The sequence below is a fragment of the Anomaloglossus baeobatrachus genome, chromosome 1 (genome assembly GCF_048569485.1).
Source record: "Anomaloglossus baeobatrachus isolate aAnoBae1 chromosome 1, aAnoBae1.hap1, whole genome shotgun sequence".
NCBI lineage: Eukaryota > Metazoa > Chordata > Amphibia > Anura > Aromobatidae > Anomaloglossus > Anomaloglossus baeobatrachus.
This window is the reverse complement of record NC_134353.1, coordinates 3,672,883-3,694,889: the sequence shown is the minus strand read 5'-3', so window position 1 is coordinate 3,694,889 and position 22,007 is coordinate 3,672,883. Positions and strand designations below refer to the sequence as shown.

General features: G+C 63.5%; 1 protein-coding gene across 1 annotated transcript; it reads right to left on the bottom strand.

The window, feature by feature from the left end:
• Positions 1 to 5,483: 5,483 nt before the first annotated feature.
• Positions 5,484 to 21,779, bottom strand: WBP1 (WW domain binding protein 1). Its single transcript, XM_075345623.1, has 4 exons — positions 21,614 to 21,779; positions 10,894 to 10,996; positions 10,571 to 10,732; positions 5,484 to 7,358 (listed from the first exon to the last, which is right to left on the bottom strand). Exons 1-4 carry the CDS (start codon positions 21,671 to 21,673, stop codon positions 6,745 to 6,747), a joined length of 939 nt encoding a protein of 312 aa, XP_075201738.1. The 5' UTR covers positions 21,674 to 21,779; the 3' UTR covers positions 5,484 to 6,744.
• Positions 21,780 to 22,007: the final 228 nt, after the last annotated feature.

The following is a 22,007-nucleotide window of genomic DNA, read 5'->3' as shown; positions in this document are numbered from 1 at the left end:
CTAGAAAGTGAAACCTCCCTCAGAGGCTCAAAGGGCGGCTTCTGGAGGGCAACTAGTACCCTGTTCAGATCCCATGGATCTAACGGCCGCTTGTACGGGGGTACGATATGGCAAACCCCCTGTAGGAACGTGCGCACCTTAGGAAGGCGTGCCAAACGCCTCTGAAAAAAGACGGATAGCGCCGAGACCTGACCTTTAAGGGAGCCGAGCGACAAACCTTTTTCTAACCCAGATTGCAGGAAAGAAAGAAAGGTAGGCAATGCAAATGGCCAGGGAGACACTCCCTGAGCAGAGCACCAGGATAAGAATATCCTCCACGTTCTGTGGTAGATCTTAGCGGACGTGGGCTTCCTAGCCTGTCTCATGGTGGCAACGACCCCTTGGGATAATCCTGAAGACGCTAGGATCCAGGACTCAATGGCCACACAGTCAGGTTCAGGGCCGCAGAATTCCGATGGAAAAACGGCCCTTGGGACAGTAAGTCTGGTCGGTCTGGTAGTGCCCACGGTTGGCCGACCGTGAGCTGCCACAGATCCGGATACCACGCCCTCCTCGGCCAGTCTGGGGCGACGAGTATGACGCGGCTGCAATCGGATCTGATCTTGCGTAGCACTCTGGGCAAGAGTGCCAGAGGTGGAAACACATAAGGGAGCCGGAACTGCGACCAATCTTGCACTAGGGCGTCTGCCGCCAGCGCTCTTTGATCGCGAGACCGTGCCATGAAGGTTGGGACCTTGTTGTTGTGCCGGGACGCCATTAGGTCGACGTCCGGCCTTCCCCATCGGCGACAGATTTCCTGAAACACGTCTGGGTGAAGGGACCATTCCCCTGCGTCCATGCCCTGGCGACTGAGGAAGTCTGCTTCCCAGTTTTCTACGCCGGGGATGTGAACTGCGGATATGGTGGAGGCCGTGGCTTCCACCCACATCAGAATCCGCCGGACTTCCTGGAAGGCTTGCCGACTGCGTGTCCCCCCTTGGTGGTTGATGTATGCCACCGCTGTGGAGTTGTCCGACTGAATTCGGATCTGCCTTCCTTCCAACCACTGCTGGAAGGCTAGTAGGGCAAGATACACTGCTCTGATTTCCAGAACATTGATCTGAAGGGTGGACTCCTGCTGAGTCCACGTACCCTGAGCCCTGTGGTGGAGAAAAACTGCTCCCCACCCTGAAAGACTCGCGTCTGTCGTGACCACCGCCCAAGACGGTGGTAGGAAGGATCTTCCCTGTGATAATGAGGTGGGAAGAAGCCACCACTGCAGAGAGTCCTTGGCCGTCTGGGAAAGGGAGACTTTCCTGTCCAGGGATGTTGACTTCCCGTCCCATTGTCGGAGAATGTCCCATTGAAGTGGGCGCAGATGAAACTGCGCAAACGGAACCGCCTCCATTGCCGCCACCATCTTCCCGAGGAAGTGCATGAGGCGTCTTAAGGAGTGCGACTGACTTTGAAGGAGAGCCTGCACCCCAGTCTGTAGAGACCGCTGCTTGTCCAGCGGAAGCTTCACTATCGCTGAGAGAGTATGAAACTCCATGCCAAGATACGTTAGTGATTGGGTCGGTGACAGATTTGACTTTGAGAAGTTGATGATCCACCCGAACGTCTGGAGAGTCTCCAGTGCAACAGTCAAGCTGAGTTGGCATGCCTCTTGAGAGGGTGCCTTGACCAGTAGATCGTCCAAGTAAGGGATCACAGAGTGTCCCTGAGAGTGCAAGACTGCTACCACTGCCGCCATGATCTTGGTGAACACCCGTGGGGCTGTCGCCAGACCAAATGGCAGAGCTACGAACTGAAGATGGTCGTCTCCTATCACGAAGCGTAGAAAGCGTTGGTGCTCTGTAGCAATCGGCACGTGGAGATAAGCATCTTTGATGTCTATTGATGCTAGGAAATCTCCTTGAGACATTGAGGCAATGACTGAGCGGAGGGATTCCATCCGGAACCGCCTGGCGTTCACATGCTTGTTGAGCAGTTTTAGGTCCAGAACAGGACGGAATGAGCCGTCCTTTTTTGGCACCACAAAGAGATTGGAGTAAAAACCTTGACCTCGTTCCTGAAGAGGAACAGGGACCACCACTCCTTCTGCTCTTAGAGAATTCACCGCCTGCAGAAGGGCATCTGCTCGGTCGGGATGTGGGGAAGTTCTGAAGAACCGAGGCGGAGGACGAGAACTGAACTCTATCCTGTACCCGTGAGACAAAATGTCTGTTACCCACCGGTCTTTGACCTGCGGCAGCCAAATGTCGCAAAAGCGGGAGAGCCTGCCACCGACCGAGGATGCGGAGGGAGGCGGCCGAAAGTCATGAGGCAGCCGCCTTGGAAGCGGTACCTCCGGTTGCTTTCTTGGGGCGTGAGTGAGCCCGCCAGGAATCAGATCTCCTTTGCTCTTTCTGAGTCCCTTTGGACGAGGAGAATTGGGGCTTGCCCGAGCCTCGAAAGGACCGAAACTTTGACTGCCACTTCCTCTGTGGAGGTTTGCTTGATCTGGGCTGGGGTAAGGAGGAGTCCTTACCTTTGGACTGTTTAATGATTTCCGCCAATTGCTCACCGAACAGTCTGTCTCCAGGTAATGGCAAGCTGGTTAAACATTTTTTAGAAGCAGATTCTGCTTCCCATTCTTTTAACCACAAGGCTCTGCGCAAAACTACAGAGTTGGCGGATGCCATTGAGGTACGGCTCGTAGAGTCCAGTACCGCATTGATAGCGTAGGTCGCAAACGCAGACATTGGTGTAGTTAGGGACGCCACTGGCGGCACTGCTGGACGTATGAGAGAGTCCACCTGTGCCAGACCAGCTGAAATAGCTTGGAGCGCCCACACGGCCGCGAATGCTGGAGCAAACGACGCGCCGATAGCTTCATAGACAGATTTCAACCAAAGGTCCATCTGTCTGTCATTGGCATCTTTAAGTGAAGCCCCATCCTCCACTGCAACTATGGATCTAGCTGCAAGCCTGGATATTGGAGGGTCCACTTTTGGACACTGGGTCCAGCGTTTGACCACGTCAGGGGGAAAAGGATAACGTGTATCCTTAAGGCGTTTAGAAAAACGCTTGTCCGGATAAGTATTGTGTTTCTGGATGGATTCTCTGAAGTCAGAGTGGTCCAGAAAAGTACTCAATTTACGCTTGGGATACAGGAAATGGAATTTCTCCTGCTGTGCAGCTGCCTCCTCTGCAGAAGGGGCTGGGGGAGAAATATCCAACAGCCTATTGATGGCCGCTATAAGGTCATTTACCATGGCGTCACCATCTGGCGTATCCAAATTGAGTGCGGCGTCAGGACAAGACTCCTGATCACCCACCTCTGAGTCATCAAATAGAGACCCTTCTCGCTGAGACCCTGATCCGCGTGATGACGTGGAGGGTCTCTCCCAGCGAGCTCGCTTAGGCGGACTGGGACTGTCATCGGAGTCAGAGCCCTCAGCCTGTGATGCCTGGGACCCCCTTGAATTACGGATTAATTCCAGCTGAGGGGGGCCGGGGAACATAGACACAGCGGTGTCCATGGTCTGAGCAACTGGCCTGGACTGCAAGGTTTCCAGGATTTTTGCCATAGTCACAGACATTTTATCAGCAAAAACTGCAAATTCTGACCCCGTCACCGGGGCAGGGTTCGCAGGCGACTCTGCCTGGGCTACCACCACCATAGGCTCTGGCTGACGAAGTGCCACTGGGACTGAACATTGCACACAATGAGAGTCGTTGGAGCCTGCTGGTAGATTAGCCCCACATGCTGTACAAGCAGTGTAAGCAGCCCTTGCCTTGGCACCCTTGCGTTTTGTGGATGACATGTTGTTGTCTCCCTAGAGTAATATAGGGTATACAGCCAAGAAGCGACCAAACAGTGCAGTATATATAAATATATATAAATATATCTGGTACAGCGAAAAACAGTACACAAATATAACACTGTGGCACTAGTGGGGCCGCACGTATGTGCTGCTTACCGCCCGCTTAGCGCGGGTGTGTGGTCGCCAGAAATCCCTAGCCTGGGTCCCCCAGAGCCTGCGTCCGTTCTCCAGCCAGACTGCATGTGTATAATGGCTGCCGGCGTCCTGGGGAGCTGCAAGCCTGGGGGCGGGCCTAGGGCGTGCACAGAGAAAAAGCGCGAAGCCTGTGTCCTACTGTGCTCAGTGAGAGGGCTGGAGCATGTAAATCGTGCTCCAGCCCTCGGCGCTGCCGATTGAACAACGTCTCTCCCCTACCCTGATTGACAGGGTGGGGGGCGTTAACGAAGCGGAGCTAGGCCGCAGAAAAAACCGGGAACTAAAGTTAGAAGCGCCGCCGCCGTAAAAGCGCGGTCGGCGCGTCCCCGGCGCACTACAAGTCGCAGCTGCGCCGCCGCTCCAGAGGCGGTCGGCGCGGCGATCCACACACATAAAGTCCCCCAGTAATCTGCGGGGACTATAAGCCCAGCGCACAGCGCTACAGTCCTCGGCGCACTAGCACACCCAGCAAGTCTGGGATGTGCGTGGCCTGTCATACGGGGACACAGAGTACCTGAAAGTTGCAGGGCCTTGTCCCTGAACGGCACTCCCGCTCCACATCCAGCAGGTTCTATGGGTCTGTGGATGGAGCCCGGCCTCAGGGCTTGGTGGCCGGTAAGATCCCACTTCCTCAGAGCCCCACAGGGGGATGGGGAAGGAAAACAGCATGTGGGCTCCAGCCTCCGTACCCGCAATGGGTACCTCAACCTTACAAACCACAAGTGGGGTAAGAAGGGAGCATGCTGGGGGCCCCATATGGGCCCTCTTTTCTTCCATCCGATATAGTCAGCAGCTACTGCTGACTAAACAGTGGAGCTATGCGTGGATGTCTGACCTCCTTCGCACAAAGCAGAAAACTGGTGAGCCAGTGATCCCACTGGGGGTGTATAGCCAGAAGGGGAGGGGCCTTACACTTTTTAGTGTAATTGCTTTGTGTGGCCTCCGGAGGCAGTGCTATACACCCAATCGTCTGGGTCTCCCAATGGAGCGCCGAAGAAACACAGTATATTGCATTGCTGTGTGCATTAGGCCACCAGAAGAACATTACACCTGGCTACAAATCAAGAGGAACCAGGGATTTCAGTAGGCGGTAGGAGGCCTACAAGGATCCCGGCCAGCGACTATTGCCATTCCTGGAGGAGGGATGTGGCTCAGGTGTATGGCCGTCTACATCCAAAACGGGTTCAGAGTGGGGGACTGCACGCAGGTGGCCACACAAAGATGTCCAAATGTCCTATTAGGGAACACATATGGGGGTGTTGTCATCGATTGGATCCCCATCTATCACCTACAGGATGAACTGGAAGCTGACTAGTGGTCAGATCATCACACTATGTACTTAGCAGTGCGGCATGGTCCTTGTGACCATCTGAGTGAACTATGTATGCTCCAAGGCCATGAGACGCCAGCAATCACAGAGGTGCAATTAGTTCGTGTGCACGCTAACCCAGCGCCCTCCTCCTACCCCAGAATAAATGTAACGTCTGAATTTTCTACAAAACCGGTGTCTCCTTTTTCTTTTTATTATTGTATTACCACGGATCTGCAACTTTGGAGGGCACCCTGGTCAGTAGATCCAAGCTCGGCTCACGCAAGACACCTGTATAGGTGTAACAAAGTGGTAGACTGATTATTCGCCTTTCCGGAGGCTGTCTGGATTTGATCTGTTCGTCTAGCTACAAAGAATAGTGCCCGGTGTTCTTCCTCATTCAATGGATAAATTCAGAGGTGCAATTATATTATCTTCAAGGTTTGAGATTCCTTAACCCCACCGCTAAATGACTGATATGTACCCCACATAACGGCTCTCCACCAAGGGCATCATTACTTGTACTATGTACCAGAGACCGCTGCTCCAGTCCCTCCTTACTGTATACAGCTTTATTTGGTGGAAACGTACACTCCATTGTCTACGACTGTATATATAGACCTCCACACACTGCTCAGCAAGTGTCGCCGATTCATTACTGGCCATATGAAGAACATACTAGGATGGATCTATAAGAAAGCTCTTTGCAGTGACCCCAAGTCCTCAGAAATGGGGACCATGGCCTCCAGCCCAACCTGGTTACAACTCATCAGAACCCTGCCTAGATATGATAGGTCTGTTACATGATAAGAAGAGGCACTAGTAGAGCTGACTCGGCAGCAACAAACAACTGTCCAATGACACCCCATGCTGGCAGGTAATGAGCACAGCTACAGGTATTTATCTGCTGCTCCGCCCCTCATTAGATGTGCTAAATTTATGGTCCTACCGAAATTATATAAGCTATTATATAGACCCCACCCTCAGGCTACGCCATGCCAAGTAGACCCTCCCCACCTTCGGGCTGGTCCGTGCAGAGTAGAACCTCCCCACCATCGGGCTGCTCCGTACAGAGTAGACCCACCCCACCTTCGGGATGGTCCGTGCAGAGTAGACCCTCCCCACCATCGGGCTGGTTCACACCGAGTAGACCCTCCCAACAATCGGGCTGGTCCATGCCAGGTAGACCCTCCCCACCATTGGTCTGGTCCATGCCAGGTAGACTCTCCCCACCATCGGGCTGGTCCATGCAGAGTAGAACCTCCCCACCATCGGGCTGGTTCATACCGAGTAGACCCTCCCCACAATCGGGCTGGTCCGTGCAGAGTAGACCCCCCCACCATCGGGCTGGTCCATGAAGAGTAGACCCTTGCCACAATTGGGATGGTCTGTGCAGAACCCTTCGCACCTAGGCTGGTAGATTAGTGGCACTCCGCGCTCTGGGTCCCGGGCTTATACGGGTTGAATGGGAGAGTTTGGTTCTGTGTCTCCCTTCTCCACAGGAGATTCTGTGGATTTCCTTCTCTGGGCACAGGCAGGATCATCATGGAGCTGGCCACTGTCATCCTCCTCCTCACTCTGCACCTGGCAGAGGCAAACCTCAATCCCCGAATCTCCGGTCAGCCTCCTCTGCCGGTAATGCTCCTCCTCGGCCTCCTCATCCTCCTCCTCAATATCCCAGCATTGGTGAGAATCAAAGAAATCCACGTAGGAGGAGAAAGCCGTCTGCTTGTGAAAGGAGCGCTCCTGGCCACAAGCCCCCTGCTCCTCCTCCTCTGGGGTCTGATCCCAGCTCCGGCCATCACTGGCTGCACTCCCCAGGCTGGTGCCGGTCTCATCTGTCACCTGGACGGAGAAGGAGCTACTTCCAGATAACATACAGCCGGATGTACAGGAGCAGCTGCTGGAATGATCGGAGCTGGGCGAGAAGGATGGAGGGTCCGATGGAGGCACAGAAGACGACGGGAGGCCCAGCGGGGTGAGGACAGAGCTGTATGGAGGCGGAGGGGTGGTAGGCCGGTAAGCCACTTCCTCATAGGCCGGGAGCTTAAAGGATGATAACACCCCTAAAAAAAGACAAAAAATAAACAGATAGGTTAGGATCAGATCCCAAGAGTATTAATACTAGTGTACGATACACAGGATCCGCACAGAATAATAATACTGCACAACACAATCACCAAGAGTAAGGCTACATGCGCACACTGCGGTTTTTGGTGCAGTTTTGTTGTCAGAACGTTCTGACTTTTGACTTCCCAGTAAAATCTATGAGAAGTAGGATTTGCTGTGTGCACGGTGCAGTTTATTTGTCACCATTTTTTTTTACAAGTTTGTGGCAAAAAAGAAGCAGCAGCAGCAGCAGCAGCAGCAGCAGCAGCAGCGTGTTCAGCCTTTCTTGTGTTTTTCTCAACATTTGTCACCCATTAAAATCAATAACGGCATCAAAAACGCAAGGAAAAACGCAAGGGAAAATGCATGCTACCAAATTGCTGCAATTAGCATGCATTTTACCCACGGTTTTGTCAACAAAAAGGCAGCTCAGCAACTGAATGATAAAATCAATGCTGGAGTGATTGTGGCATGTCAGTGTCTCTCTCTCCAAGCTCTACATACTAACCGATCACCGGCTGTCACGCTGCTCCTGCCGCCTCTTCTTCTTCTGGACCTGCTCATTAGCCTCATACATATTCACTCCTCCCCCTTCTGTGATTGGTTGCAGTCAGACAGCTGTCACTCAGCATGGGGTCACGTCTGACTGCAACCAATCACAGCTGCCGGTGGGCGTGTCTACATCATACAGTACAGTACACGTCAGCAGCGGCCTGACCCTCATGGCAGTGAACCCATGACGTCACTGCCTGTAGCTGTGCCGTCACTGCTGCGACACCCGCCGTACTGCAGGACCCGTAGCTGTGCTGTCACTGCTGCGACACACACCATACTGCAGGACCCATAGCTGTGCCGTCACTGCTGTGACACACGCAGTACAGCAGGACCCGTAGCTGAGCCGTCACTGCTGTGACACACACCGTACAGCAGGACCCGTAGCTGAGCCGTCACTGCTGTGACACACGCCGTACTGTGATGTCAGAGAATCACCCCATTTCATTCGGATCGCTGCGGCTCTGTCTGCACTCACAGCGGGTAGTCCTGTTCTATGGCGCTCGCTGTGACAGGAAAGGGATGTAGCAGAGCTGAATCACCGAGGGACCTCATGTGGATTACTTCGAACCTGGAAGGGTGGTTGGAAGTTAATAAAGTGGTGAAAGAGGGGGCTTTTTTAATTTCAAATACAGGATATTTTTTGGCTGTTTGTGGTTATTTACTTTCACTTACAGATTAGTGATGGGGGTGTCTCAGACACCTGACAGCCCTAACCTAGGGCTTAGTGGCAGCTATGGGCTGCCATTAACCCCTTATTACCACAATTGCCACCGCAGCAGGGCAATCGGCAATAGCTGGGTCCAGTGCCAGAACTGGTGCATCTTGTTAATGGGGCGGCTCTGGGCTGCTATTCTTAGGCTGGAAAAGGCAAAATAACAATGGCCCTTCCCACCCTAATAAGATCAGCCCCCAATTGTCTGCTGCACCTTGGGTGGTATTAGAAAAATAGAGGGACCCCACATCATATATATTTTTTTTAAATAAATCAAATAATTAAAAAAAAAAAGCGTGGTATCCCCTCTATTTTTCATAACCAGCCAAGGTACAGCAGACAGCGGAGGGTTGCAGCCTGCAGCTGCTGCTGTTCCTATGCTGAATATGAAAAAGGGGGAGAATCAGGTCATTCTTTTACCCCCAGAAAATTAAAAAACAGCTGGCCAAGCTGGCTATCCTTCTTCCAAGCTATTCTGTTCTGTCTTATTATCTAATCTATATGTTATTATCTAACTATTCTATTTTTTCTATCATCTATTCTAGCTATCTATCCATTATCCTATCATATCATATTTTGTTACCCCTTTAAACAACACACAATGCATCCTGTAATTAATAATACTATACACAGACTAGTTAGTATCAAATCCCGGGAGGAACAACACTGGACCCCAGAGAATGAATAACACTGTACGACAGAATCCCCCTGTAAGGTGGCAGCTGGACAGGAGCTAGACAGGAGACGTGAAGCCCGGAAAAGCTCCAGCACAAAGAATGCTGAGAGGGGCTTTTAATTGGTCCACATTTTTGGTCTGGGTTTTCGAAAAGGCCAGAAGAGCTGGGTGTGACTGGTCATTCACATTCCTCCAGTTCCAGGCCTTGGGAAAAGGCTGTCAGGTCAGCTGTCTCTGCTATTGTCACGAAGGTACCATGACGGAGAGTGGTCCCTCCTATTTCTGGTGCCAGCAGATCACAGCGCAGGGCCTGATACACACTTGCTCAGGAGAATACGGCTGGCTGTGCGGATTCTCCTTTATCCAACGCTATTAAGTAGATCCTCTGGTCTCCTGAACTCTGAATGTGAGCAATAGTCAGCTGTCCTCTATTTCTAATCAGCTCTGCTATAAAGTCCTCTCTCCTAGTCTAGGTAACTGCTGGTGATAGTCTGTACGATACTTGCTTGATCAGTCTCAGGTGAGTTTAGGAGGTGACCCCACTCCCCTCTCCCTAGCACCAGGGTCCACCATTGTAACATGTACCCTGTGCGTTGCGGTGCTAAACAGGGGTTCCCGTGTACCTGATGGAATCCCGGTAGTCACTGCGTGACAGCTATGGTCTGTGAATGAAGGTGAAAAGACTGTACCTGGTGCAAAAATGGCTGAAGCTGGAGACTTGTACCTCAGCACAGATGGTGGAGAGGGTGGTAATGGACCGGTTAATACATTCTCTGCCAAGACGGGTTCATTGCTGGATTGCCCAGGGAGATACCCAGAACGCCAATGACCTGGTGAGCTTGGTGGAAAGATACTGGACAGTCGAAAGTTCCCTGGGAAGTCAAGAAGCTTTAACATCACCTTGCTGGGGTCCGCAAAGGGAGGCCGACATTCAAAAGAAGTGGACTAAAACCTCACCGCTGGGGCATCTGAAGGCTCAAGAAGCGTCCGAGCCGCTTCAGAGTAGTCAGTCCCATGCAGTGGTCTGCTGGAAGGCTCATGCCCCTGGCCATATCGTCCCCGATGTCCCATGACCCCGGGAGGCCCATGGACTGCAGTATAGGTCGGCGCTGCTCCTTCTTTGCCTGCCGATCCCAGGAGTAACACTGCTACCGCAGGGTGAGCCGATACCAGGAGTAACATTACTACATGCATACGGCGATGATATTTCGTTTGGAGACACTTACTGAGGTCCAGCATAGATGGCGGGTAGTGGCAGGCACGGTGGTAGGCAATGAGGTTGATCTCCCGCTGTCTCTGCTGATGCTGGAGGCGGAGCTTGGCGCGGCGATGGCGGTAGGCACAACAGCAACTCAGCAGAATGAGAACCGTCCAGAGGAGCCAGAACCCTGCGGAGGAAGATGGATAATGGAAGGAGTAGTGTACATGGCGGAGGAAGACAGGTGATTGACGATGCGAGAAGATGGGGGATGGGAGGAGTAATGCACACAATGGAGAAAGATGGGTGGTGGATGATGGGAGGGGTAGTGCACAGCTCTGGATTACTTACACCACAGCTCGTAGTAGTAGGTGCAGCATCCGCTCTCCCCGCAGCAGTGGCCACTGTCACACACGTACGGCTTGTTATTCACCCCTGGACAGTGCTCCCGAGCCTGCGGAGAGGACAGAGGGGTCAAACGGCGCTCACATCTGCAGCTCAGCGTCTGCCATCCCCCTCAGAGGACCCCGGCAGCCCCATACACCCTCACCGCTTACCGATGACAGGACATAGGCTGCCAGCCAGTGCGGAGTGTCATACATGGTGTCTGTCCCTGCACAAGATCTCCAGCGTTATGTCACCAGGAAGAATGTCCCCAGCCCGACCCCGTGTGTACAGACAACAGTGAGCAACAGCACGACAGGTTTAGGACTGGCCTGAGCCGCCCCGAGCACAAGCGTCCCACAGGAGAGCCGCCCCGAGCACAAGCCACCCGCAGGAGAGCCGCCCCGAGCACAAGCCACCCGCAGGAGAGCCGCCCCGAGCACAAGCCACCCAGAGGAGAGCCGCCCCGAGCACAAGCCACCCAGAGGAGAGCCGCCCCGAGCACAAGCCACCCAGAGGAGAGCCGCCCCGAGCACAAGCCACCCAGAGGAGAGCCGCCCCGAGCACAAGCCACCCAGAGGAGAGCCGCCCCGAGCACAAGCCACCCAGAGGAGAGCCGCCCCGAGCACAAGCGACCCACAGGAGAGCCGCCCCGAACACAAGCGTCCCAGAGGAGAGCACAAGCGACCCGAGGAGAGCCGCCCCGAACACAAGCGACCCAGAGGAGAGCCGCCCCAAGCACAAGCGACCCACAGGAGAGCCGCCCCAAGCACAAGCGACCCACAGGAGAGCCGCCCCAAGCACAAGCGACCCACAGGAGAGCCGCCCCAAGCACAAGCGACCCACAGGAGAGCCGCCCCAAGCACAAGCGACCCACAGGAGAGCCGCCCCAAGCACAAGCGACCCACAGGAGAGCCGCCCCAAGCACAAGCGACCCACAGGAGAGCCGCCCCAAGCACAAGCGACCCACAGGAGAGCCGCCCCAAGCACAAGCGACCCACAGGAGAGCCGCCCCAAGCACAAGCGACCCACAGGAGAGCCGCCCCAAGCACAAGCGACCCACAGGAGAGCCGCCCCAAGCACAAGCGACCCGAGGAGAGCACAAGCAACCCGAGGAGAGCACAAGCAACCCGAGGAGAGCACAAGCAACCCGAGGAGAGCACAAGCAACCCGAGGAGAGCACAAGCAACCCGAGGAGAGCACAAGCAACCCGAGGAGAGCACAAGCAACCCGAGGAGAGCTGCCCCAAGCACAAGCGACCCACAGGAGAGCCGCCCCAAGCACAAGCCACCCACAGGAGAGCCGCCCCAAGCACAAGCGACCCACAGGAGAGCCGCCCCAAGCACAAGCGACCCACAGGAGAGCCGCCCCAAGCACAAGCGACCCGAGGAGAGCACAAGCAACCCGAGGAGAGCACAAGCAACCCGAGGAGAGCACAAGCAACCCGAGGAGAGCACAAGCAACCCGAGGAGAGCACAAGCAACCCGAGGAGAGCACAAGCAACCCGAGGAGAGCACAAGCAACCCGAGGAGAGCACAAGCAACCCGAGGAGAGCACAAGCAACCCGAGGAGAGCACAAGCAACCCGAGGAGAGCACAAGCAACCCGAGGAGAGCACAAGCAACCCGAGGAGAGCACAAGCAACCCGAGGAGAGCACAAGCAACCCGAGGAGAGCTGCCCCAAGCACAAGCGACCCACAGGAGAGCCGCCCCAAGCACAAGCCACCCACAGGAGAGCCGCCCCAAGCACAAGCGACCCGAGGAGAGCACAAGCAACCCGAGGAGAGCTGCCCCAAGCACAAGTGACCCAATGAAAGTCGCACCAAACAGAGCCGTCTGAAGGACAGCCACCCTGAGCAGAATCGTCAAGAGCCTCACAGACAGGAGCATTGGCCCCCGAGACCCCCCATATACATAGAATCAGCCCTCTAGACCCACCTATACAGAGCGTGGGCCCCCCTGCAAGATCACTCCCACATTCAGAGCATTGGCCCCCGAGAGCCCACCATGTGTTCAAAGCATCGGCTCCCCTCACACTCAGAGCTACTGGCTTCCGGGGCCCCTGCACTCATACGTGGAGCCCCTCGTACACGGAGCCCCTCACTTCCGGGGGGGGCCCCTCGTACGCAGAGTCCCTCACTTCCGGGGGGGCCCCCTCGTACACAGAGTCCCTCACTTCCGGGGGGGGGGGGCCCCTCGTACGCAGAGTCCCTCACTTCCGGGGGGGCCCCTCGTACACAGAGCCCCTCGCTTCCGGGGGCCCCTCGTACACAGAGCCCCTCGCTTCCGGGGGCCCCTCGTACGCGGAGCCCCTCACTTCCAGGGGCCCCTCGTACACAGAGCCCCTCACTTCCGGGGGCCCTCATACGCGGAGATCCTCACTTCCAGGGGCCCCTCGTACACAGAGCCCCTCACTTCCGGGAGCCCCTCGCTTCCGGGGGCCCCTCGTACACGGAGCCCCTCGCTTCCGGGGGGCCCCCTCATACGCAGAGTCCCTCGCTTCCGGGGGGCCCCCTCGTACGCAGAGTCCCTCGCTTCCGGGGGGGGCCCCCTCGTACACAGAGTCCCTCACTTCCGGGGGGGGGGGGGCCCCTCGTACGCAGAGTCCCTCACTTCCGGGGGGGCCCCTCGTACACAGAGCCCCTCGCTTCCGGGGGCCCCTCGTACACAGAGCCCCTCGCTTCCGGGGGCCCCTCGTACGCGGAGCCCCTCACTTCCAGGGGCCCCTCGTACACAGAGCCCCTCACTTCCGGGGGCCCTCATACGCGGAGATCCTCACTTCCAGGGGCCCCTCGTACACAGAGCCCCTCACTTCCGGGAGCCCCTCGCTTCCGGGGGCCCCTCGTACACGGAGCCCCTCGCTTCCGGGGGGCCCCCTCATACGCAGAGCCCCTCGCTTCCGGGGGGGCCCCCTCGTACGCGGAGTCCCTCGCTTCCGGGGGGGGCCCCCTCGTACACAGAGTCCCTCACTTCCGGGGGGGGGGCCCCTCGTACGCAGAGTCCATCGCTTCCGGGGGGGCCCCTCGTACACAGAGCCCCTCGCTTCCGGGGGCCCCTCGTACACAGAGCCCCTCGCTTCCGGGGGCCCCTCGTATGCGGAGCCCCTCACTTCCGGGGGCCCTCATACGCGGAGATCCTCACTTCCAGGGGCCCCTCGTACACAGAGCCCCTCACTTCCGGGAGCCCCTCGCTTCCGGGGGCCCCTCGTACACGGAGCCCCTCGCTTCCGGGGGGCCCCCTCATACGCGGAGCCCCTCGCTTCCGGGGGGGCCCCCTCGTACGCGGAGCCCCTCGCTTCCGGGGGGGCCCCCTCGTACGCGGAGCCCCTCGCTTCCGGGGGGGCCCCCTCGTACGCGGAGCCCCTCGCTTCCGGGGGGGCCCCCTCGTACGCGGAGCCCCTCGCTTCCGGGAGCCCCTCGCTTCTGGGGGCCCCTCGTACACGGAGCCCCTCGCTTCCGGGGGGCCCCCTCATACGCGGAGCCCCTCGCTTCCGGGGGGGCCCCCTCGTACGCGGAGCCCCTCGCTTCCGGGGGGGCCCCCTCGTACACAGAGTCCCTCACTTCCGGGGGGGGGGGGGCCCTCGTACGCAGAGTCCCTCACTTCCGGGGGGGCCCCTCGTACACAGAGCCCCTCGCTTCCGGGGGCCCCTCGTACACAGAGCCCCTCGCTTCCGGGGGCCCCTCGTACGCGGAGCCCCTCACTTCCGGGGGCCCTCATACGCGGAGATCCTCACTTCCAGGGGCCCCTCGTACACAGAGCCCCTCACTTCCGGGAGCCCCTCGCTTCCGGGGGCCCCTCGTACACGGAGCCCCTCGCTTCCGGGGGGCCCCCTCATACGCGGAGCCCCTCGCTTCCGGGGGGGCCCCCTCGTACGCGGAGCCCCTCGCTTCCGGGGGCCCCTCGCTTCCGGGGGCCCCTCGAACACGGAGCCCCTCGCTTCCGGGGGGCCCCCTCGTACGCGGAGCCCCTCGCTTCCGGGGGGCCCCCTCGTACGCGGAGCCCCTCGCTTCCGGGGGGCCCCCTCGTACGCGGAGCCCCTCGCTTCCGGGAGCCCCTCGCTTCCGGGGGCCCCTCGTACACGGAGCCCCTCGCTTCCGGGGGGCCCCCTCGTACGCGGAGCCCCTCGCTTCCGGGGGGGCCCCCTCGTACGCGGAGCCCCTCGCTTCCGGGGGGGCCCCCTCGTACGCGGAGCCCCTCGCTTCCGGGGGGGCCCCCTCGTACGCGGAGCCCCTCGCTTCCGGGGGGGCCCCCTCGTACGCGGAGCCCCTCGCTTCCGGGGGGGCCCCCTCGTACGCGGAGCCCCTCGCTTCCGGGGGCCCCTCGCTTCCGGGGGCCCCTCGTACGCGGAGCCCCTCGCTTCCGGGGGGCCCCCTCGTACGCGGAGCCCCTCGCTTCCGGGGGGCCCCCTCGTACGCGGAGCCCCTCGCTTCCGGGGGGGCCCCCTCGTACGCGGAGCCCCTCGCTTCCGGGGGGGCCCCCTCGTACGCGGAGCCCCTCGCTTCCGGGGGGGCCCCCTCGTACGCGGAGCCCCTCGCTTCCGGGGGGGCCCCCTCGTACGCGGAGCCCCTCGCTTCCGGGGGGGCCCCCTCGTACGCGGAGCCCCTCGCTTCCGGGAGCCCCTCGCTTCCGGGGGCCCCTCGTACACGGAGCCCCTCGCTTCCGGGGGGCCCCCTCGTACGCGGAGCCCCTCGCTTCCGGGGGGGCCCCCTCGTACGCGGAGCCCCTCGCTTCCGGGGGGGCCCCCTCGTACACAGAGTCCCTCACTTCCGGGGGGGGGGCCCCTCGTACGCAGAGTCCCTCGCTTCCGGGGGGGCCCCTCGTACACAGAGCCCCTCGCTTCCGGGGGCCCCTCGTACACAGAGCCCCTCGCTTCCGGGGGCCCCTCGTATGCGGAGCCCCTCACTTCCGGGGGCCCTCATACGCGGAGATCCTCACTTCCAGGGGCCCCTCGTACACAGAGCCCCTCACTTCCGGGAGCCCCTCGCTTCCGGGGGCCCCTCGTACACGGAGCCCCTCGCTTCCGGGGGGCCCCCTCATACGCGGAGCCCCTCGCTTCCGGGGGGGCCCCCTCGTACGCGGAGCCCCTCGCTTCCGGGGGGGCCCCCTCGTACGCGGAGCCCCTCGCTTCCGGGGGGGCCCCCTCGTACGCGGAGCCCCTCGCTTCCGGGGGGGCCCCCTCGTACGCGGAGCCCCTCGCTTCCGGGAGCCCCTCGCTTCTGGGGGCCCCTCGTACACGGAGCCCCTCGCTTCCGGGGGGCCCCCTCATACGCGGAGCCCCTCGCTTCCGGGGGGGCCCCCTCGTACGCGGAGCCCCTCGCTTCCGGGGGGGCCCCCTCGTACACAGAGTCCCTCACTTCCGGGGGGGGGGGGGGCCCTCGTACGCAGAGTCCCTCACTTCCGGGGGGGCCCCTCGTACACAGAGCCCCTCGCTTCCGGGGGCCCCTCGTACACAGAGCCCCTCGCTTCCGGGGGCCCCTCGTACGCGGAGCCCCTCACTTCCGGGGGCCCTCATACGCGGAGATCCTCACTTCCAGGGGCCCCTCGTACACAGAGCCCCTCACTTCCGGGAGCCCCTCGCTTCCGGGGGCCCCTCGTACACGGAGCCCCTCGCTTCCGGGGGGCCCCCTCATACGCGGAGCCCCTCGCTTCCGGGGGGGCCCCCTCGTACGCGGAGCCCCTCGCTTCCGGGGGCCCCTCGCTTCCGGGGGCCCCTCGAACACGGAGCCCCTCGCTTCCGGGGGGCCCCCTCGTACGCGGAGCCCCTCGCTTCCGGGGGGCCCCCTCGTACGCGGAGCCCCTCGCTTCCGGGGGGCCCCCTCGTACGCGGAGCCCCTCGCTTCCGGGAGCCCCTCGCTTCCGGGGGCCCCTCGTACACGGAGCCCCTCGCTTCCGGGGGGCCCCCTCGTACGCGGAGCCCCTCGCTTCCGGGGGGGCCCCCTCGTACGCGGAGCCCCTCGCTTCCGGGGGGGCCCCCTCGTACGCGGAGCCCCTCGCTTCCGGGGGGGCCCCCTCGTACGCGGAGCCCCTCGCTTCCGGGGGGGCCCCCTCGTACGCGGAGCCCCTCGCTTCCGGGGGGGCCCCCTCGTACGCGGAGCCCCTCGCTTCCGGGGGGGCCCCCTCGTACGCGGAGCCCCTCGCTTCCGGGGGCCCCTCGCTTCCGGGGGCCCCTCGTACGCGGAGCCCCTCGCTTCCGGGGGGCCCCCTCGTACGCGGAGCCCCTCGCTTCCGGGGGGGCCCCCTCGTACGCGGAGCCCCTCGCTTCCGGGGGGGCCCCCTCGTACGCGGAGCCCCTCGCTTCCGGGGGGGGCCCCCTCGTACGCGGAGCCCCTCGCTTCCGGGGGGGCCCCCTCGTACGCGGAGCCCCTCGCTTCCGGGGGGGCCCCCTCGTACGCGGAGCCCCTCGCTTCCGGGGGGGCCCCCTCGTACGCGGAGCCCCTCGCTTCCGGGAGTCCCTCACTTCCGGGGGGGGGGGGGGCCCTCGTACGCAGAGTCCCTCACTTCCGGGGGGGGCCCCTCGTACACAGAGCCCCTCGCTTCCGGGGGCCCCTCGTACACAGAGCCCCTCGCTTCCGGGGGCCCCTCGTACGCGGAGCCCCTCACTTCCGGGGGCCCTCATACGCGGAGATCCTCACTTCCAGGGGCCCCTCGTACACAGAGCCCCTCACTTCCGGGAGCCCCTCGCTTCCGGGGGCCCCTCGTACACGGAGCCCCTCGCTTCCGGGGGGCCCCCTCATACGCGGAGCCCCTCGCTTCCGGGGGGGCCCCCTCGTACGCGGAGCCCCTCGCTTCCGGGGGCCCCTCGCTTCCGGGGGCCCCTCGAACACGGAGCCCCTCGCTTCCGGGGGGCCCCCTCGTACGCGGAGCCCCTCGCTTCCGGGGGGCCCCCTCGTACGCGGAGCCCCTCGCTTCCGGGGGGCCCCCTCGTACGCGGAGCCCCTCGCTTCCGGGAGCCCCTCGCTTCCGGGGGCCCCTCGTACACGGAGCCCCTCGCTTCCGGGGGGCCCCCTCGTACGCGGAGCCCCTCGCTTCCGGGGGGGCCCCCTCGTACGCGGAGCCCCTCGCTTCCGGGGGGGCCCCCTCGTACGCGGAGCCCCTCGCTTCCGGGGGGGCCCCCTCGTACGCGGAGCCCCTCGCTTCCGGGGGGGCCCCCTCGTACGCGGAGCCCCTCGCTTCCGGGGGGGCCCCCTCGTACGCGGAGCCCCTCGCTTCCGGGGGCCCCTCGCTTCCGGGGGCCCCTCGTACGCGGAGCCCCTCGCTTCCGGGGGGCCCCCTCGTACGCGGAGCCCCTCGCTTCCGGGGGGCCCCCTCGTACGCGGAGCCCCTCGCTTCCGGGGGGCCCCCTCGTACGCGGAGCCCCTCGCTTCCGGGGGGGCCCCCTCGTACGCGGAGCCCCTCGCTTCCGGGGGGGCCCCCTCGTACGCGGAGCCCCTCGCTTCCGGGGGGGCCCCCTCGTACGCGGAGCCCCTCGCTTCCGGGGGGGCCCCCTCGTACGCGGAGCCCCTCGCTTCCGGGGGGGCCCCCTCGTACGCGGAGCCCCTCGCTTCCGGGGGGGCCCCCTCGTACGCGGAGCCCCTCGCTTCCGGGAGCCCCTCGCTTCCGGGGGCCCCTCGTACACGGAGCCCCTCGCTTCCGGGGGGGCCCCCTCGTACGCGGAGCCCCTCGCTTCCGGGGGGGCCCCCTCGTACGCGGAGCCCCTCGCTTCCGGGGGGGCCCCCTCGTACGCGGAGCCCCTCGCTTCCGGGGGGGCCCCCTCGTACGCGGAGCCCCTCGCTTCCGGGGGGGCCCCCTCGTACGCGGAGCCCCTCGCTTCCGGGGGGGCCCCCTCGTACGCGGAGCCCCTCGCTTCCGGGGGGGCCCCCTCGTACGCGGAGCCCCTCGCTTCCGGGGGGGCCCCCTCGTACGCGGAGCCCCTCGCTTCCGGGAGCCCCTCGCTTCCGGGGGGGCCCCCTCGTACGCGGAGCCCCTCGCTTCCGGGGGGGCCCCCTCGTACGCGGAGCCCCTCGCTTCCGGGGGCCCCCTCGTACGCGGAGCCCCTCGCTTCCGGGGGGGCCCCCTCGTACGCGGAGCCCCTCGCTTCCGGGGGGGCCCCCTCGTACGCGGAGCCCCTCGCTTCCGGGGGGGCCCCCTCGTACGCGGAGCCCCTCGCTTCCGGGGGGGCCCCCTCGTACGCGGAGCCCCTCGCTTCCGGGGGGGCCCCCTCGTACGCGGAGCCCCTCGCTTCCGGGGGGGCCCCCTCGTACGCGGAGCCCCTCGCTTCCGGGGGGGCCCCCTCGTACGCGGAGCCCCTCGCTTCCGGGAGCCCCTCGCTTCCGGGGGGGCCCCCTCGTACGCGGAGCCCCTCGCTTCCGGGGGGGCCCCCTCGTACGCGGAGCCCCTCGCTTCCGGGGGGGCCCCCTCGTACGCGGAGCCCCTCGCTTCCGGGGGCCCCCTCGTACGCGGAGCCCCTCGCTTCCGGGGGGGCCCCCTCGTACGCGGAGCCCCTCGCTTCCGGGGGGGCCCCCTCGTACGCGGAGCCCCTCGCTTCCGGGAGCCCCTCGCTTCCGGGGGGGCCCCCTCGTACGCGGAGCCCCTCGCTTCCGGGGGGCCCCCTCGTACGCGGAGCCCCTCGCTTCCGGGAGCCCCTCGCTTCCGGGGGCCCCCTCGTACGCGGAGCCCCTCGCTTCCGGGGGGGGCCCCCTCGTACGCGGAGCCCCTCGCTTCCGGGGGGGCCCCCTCGTACGCGGAGCCCCTCGCTTCCGGGGGGGCCCCCTCGTACGCGGAGCCCCTCGCTTCCGGGGGGGCCCCCTCGTACGCGGAGCCCCTCGCTTCCGGGGGGGCCCCCTCGTACGCGGAGCCCCTCGCTTCCGGGGGGGCCCCCTCGTACGCGGAGCCCCTCGCTTCCGGGGGGGCCCCCTCGTACGCGGAGCCCCTCGCTTCCGGGGGGGCCCCCTCGTACGCGGAGCCCCTCGCTTCCGGGGGGGCCCCCTCGTACGCGGAGCCCCTCGCTTCCGGGGGGGCCCCCTCGTACGCGGAGCCCCTCGCTTCCGGGGGGGCCCCCTCGTACGCGGAGCCCCTCGCTTCCGGGGGGGCCCCCTCGTACGCGGAGCCCCTCGCTTCCGGGGGGGCCCCCTCGTACGCGGAGCCCCTCGCTTCCGGGGGGGCCCCCTCGTACGCGGAGCCCCTCGCTTCCGGGGGGGCCCCCTCGTACGCGGAGCCCCCTCGCTTCCGGGGGGGCCCCCTCGTACGCGGAGCCCCTCGCTTCCGGGGGGGGCCCCCTCGTACGCGGAGCCCCTCGCTTCCGGGGGGGCCCCCTCGTACGCGGAGCCCCTCGCTTCCGGGGGGGCCCCCTCGTACGCGGAGCCCCTCGCTTCCGGGGGGGCCCCCTCGTACGCGGAGCCCCTCGCTTCCGGGGGGGCCCCCTCGTACGCGGAGCCCCTCGCTTCCGGGGGGGCCCCCTCGTACGCGGAGCCCCTCGCTTCCGGGGGGGCCCCCTCGTACGCGGAGCCCCTCGCTTCCGGGGGGGCCCCCTCGTACGCGGAGCCCCTCGCTTCCGGGGGGGCCCCCTCGTACGCGGAGCCCCTCGCTTCCGGGGGGGCCCCCTCGTACGCGGAGCCCCTCGCTTCCGGGGGGGCCCCCTCGTACGCGGAGCCCCTCGCTTCCGGGGGGGCCCCCTCGTACGCGGAGCCCCTCGCTTCCGGGGGGGCCCCCTCGTACGCGGAGCCCCTCGCTTCCGGGGGGGGCCCCCTCGTACGCGGAGCCCCTCGCTTCCGGGGGGGCCCCCTCGTACGCGGAGCCCCTCGCTTCCGGGGGGGCCCCCTCGTACGCGGAGCCCCTCGCTTCCGGGGGGGCCCCCTCGTACGCGGAGCCCCTCGCTTCCGGGGGGGCCCCCTCGTACGCGGAGCCCCTCGCTTCCGGGGGGGCCCCCTCGTACGCGGAGCCCCTCGCTTCCGGGGGGGCCCCCTCGTACGCGGAGCCCCTCGCTTCCGGGGGGGCCCCCTCGTACGCGGAGCCCCTCGCTTCCGGGGGGGCCCCCTCGTACGCGGAGCCCCTCGCTTCCGGGGGGGCCCCCTCGTACGCGGAGCCCCTCGCTTCCGGGGGGGCCCCCCTCGTACGCGGAGCCCCTCGCTTCCGGGGGGGCCCCCCTCGTACGCGGAGCCCCTCGCTTCCGGGGGGGCCCCCCTCGTACGCGGAGCCCCTCGCTTCCGGGGGGCCCCCTCGTACGCGGAGCCCCTCGCTTCCGGGGGGGCCCCCTCGTACGCGGAGCCCCTCGCTTCCGGGGGGGCCCCCTCGTACGCGGAGCCCCTCGCTTCCGGGGGGGCCCCCTCGTACGCGGAGCCCCTCGCTTCCGGGGGGGCCCCCTCGTACGCGGAGCCCCTCGCTTCCGGGGGGGCCCCCTCGTACGCGGAGCCCCTCGCTTCCGGGGGGCCCCCCCTTACACAGGGCCCCCCTTACACAGAGCCCCTCGTACACAGAGCCCCTCACTTCCGGGGGCCCCTCGTACACAGAGCCCCTCACTTCCGGGGGCCCCTCGTACACAGAGCCCCTCACTTCCGGGGGCCCCTCGTACACAGAGCCCCTCACTTCCGGGGGCCCCTCGTACACAGAGCCCCTCACTTCCGGGGGCCCCTCGTACACAGAGCCCCTCACTTCCGGGGGCCCCTCCGGTCTCCCCTCCACCTCCCGCACGGTCACACACAGGCGATAATTACCGGCTGTCCCGCGCTCTCCCTCCTTTCCCACAGGCCGGCGCTGCTCCCGGCCTCCTCCATACCGTCACACCCGCCGGCCCCGGCTCTTGTCCCCGGGCCCCGGCTCTACGGCCGCCATCTTATTCCACCCGGCAGACGATCGCATAGCAACAGCCATAACTCCGCCCACTGACTGCCACCAACCAATCAGCAGCTACAGATGGCCAATAGCCTCGCTGATAGGTTTCCTGACGTCTATCAGTGAATTAAAGCTTTAAAGGTAGTGGGCGGAATAATAAAGGAAAAGTAAAGTGATTGACAGTAAGACTGTGCAATGAGCTTGGAGCGTGCGATGTCTGACTGTAAAAGCCACCAATGGTAGAAGGCGACGAGTGGGCACGAAAATGCAGAAGAG

Bases quoted from the DNA above. Each gene is read 5' to 3' on its own strand.
- WBP1 (XM_075345623.1), bottom strand. From the start codon at position 21,673: ATGGAGGAGGCCGGGAGCAGCGCCGGCCTGTGGGAAAGGAGGGAGAGC. The intron at 10,997-21,613 runs GTAATTATCGCC...TCCTCTCCGCAG, and splicing joins GGGAGAGCGCGGGACAGCCG to GCTCGGGAGCACTGTCCAGG. The intron at 7,359-10,570 runs GTAAGTGTCTCC...GTCTTTTTTTAG, and splicing joins GCCATCTATGCTGGACCTCA to GGGTGTTATCATCCTTTAAG.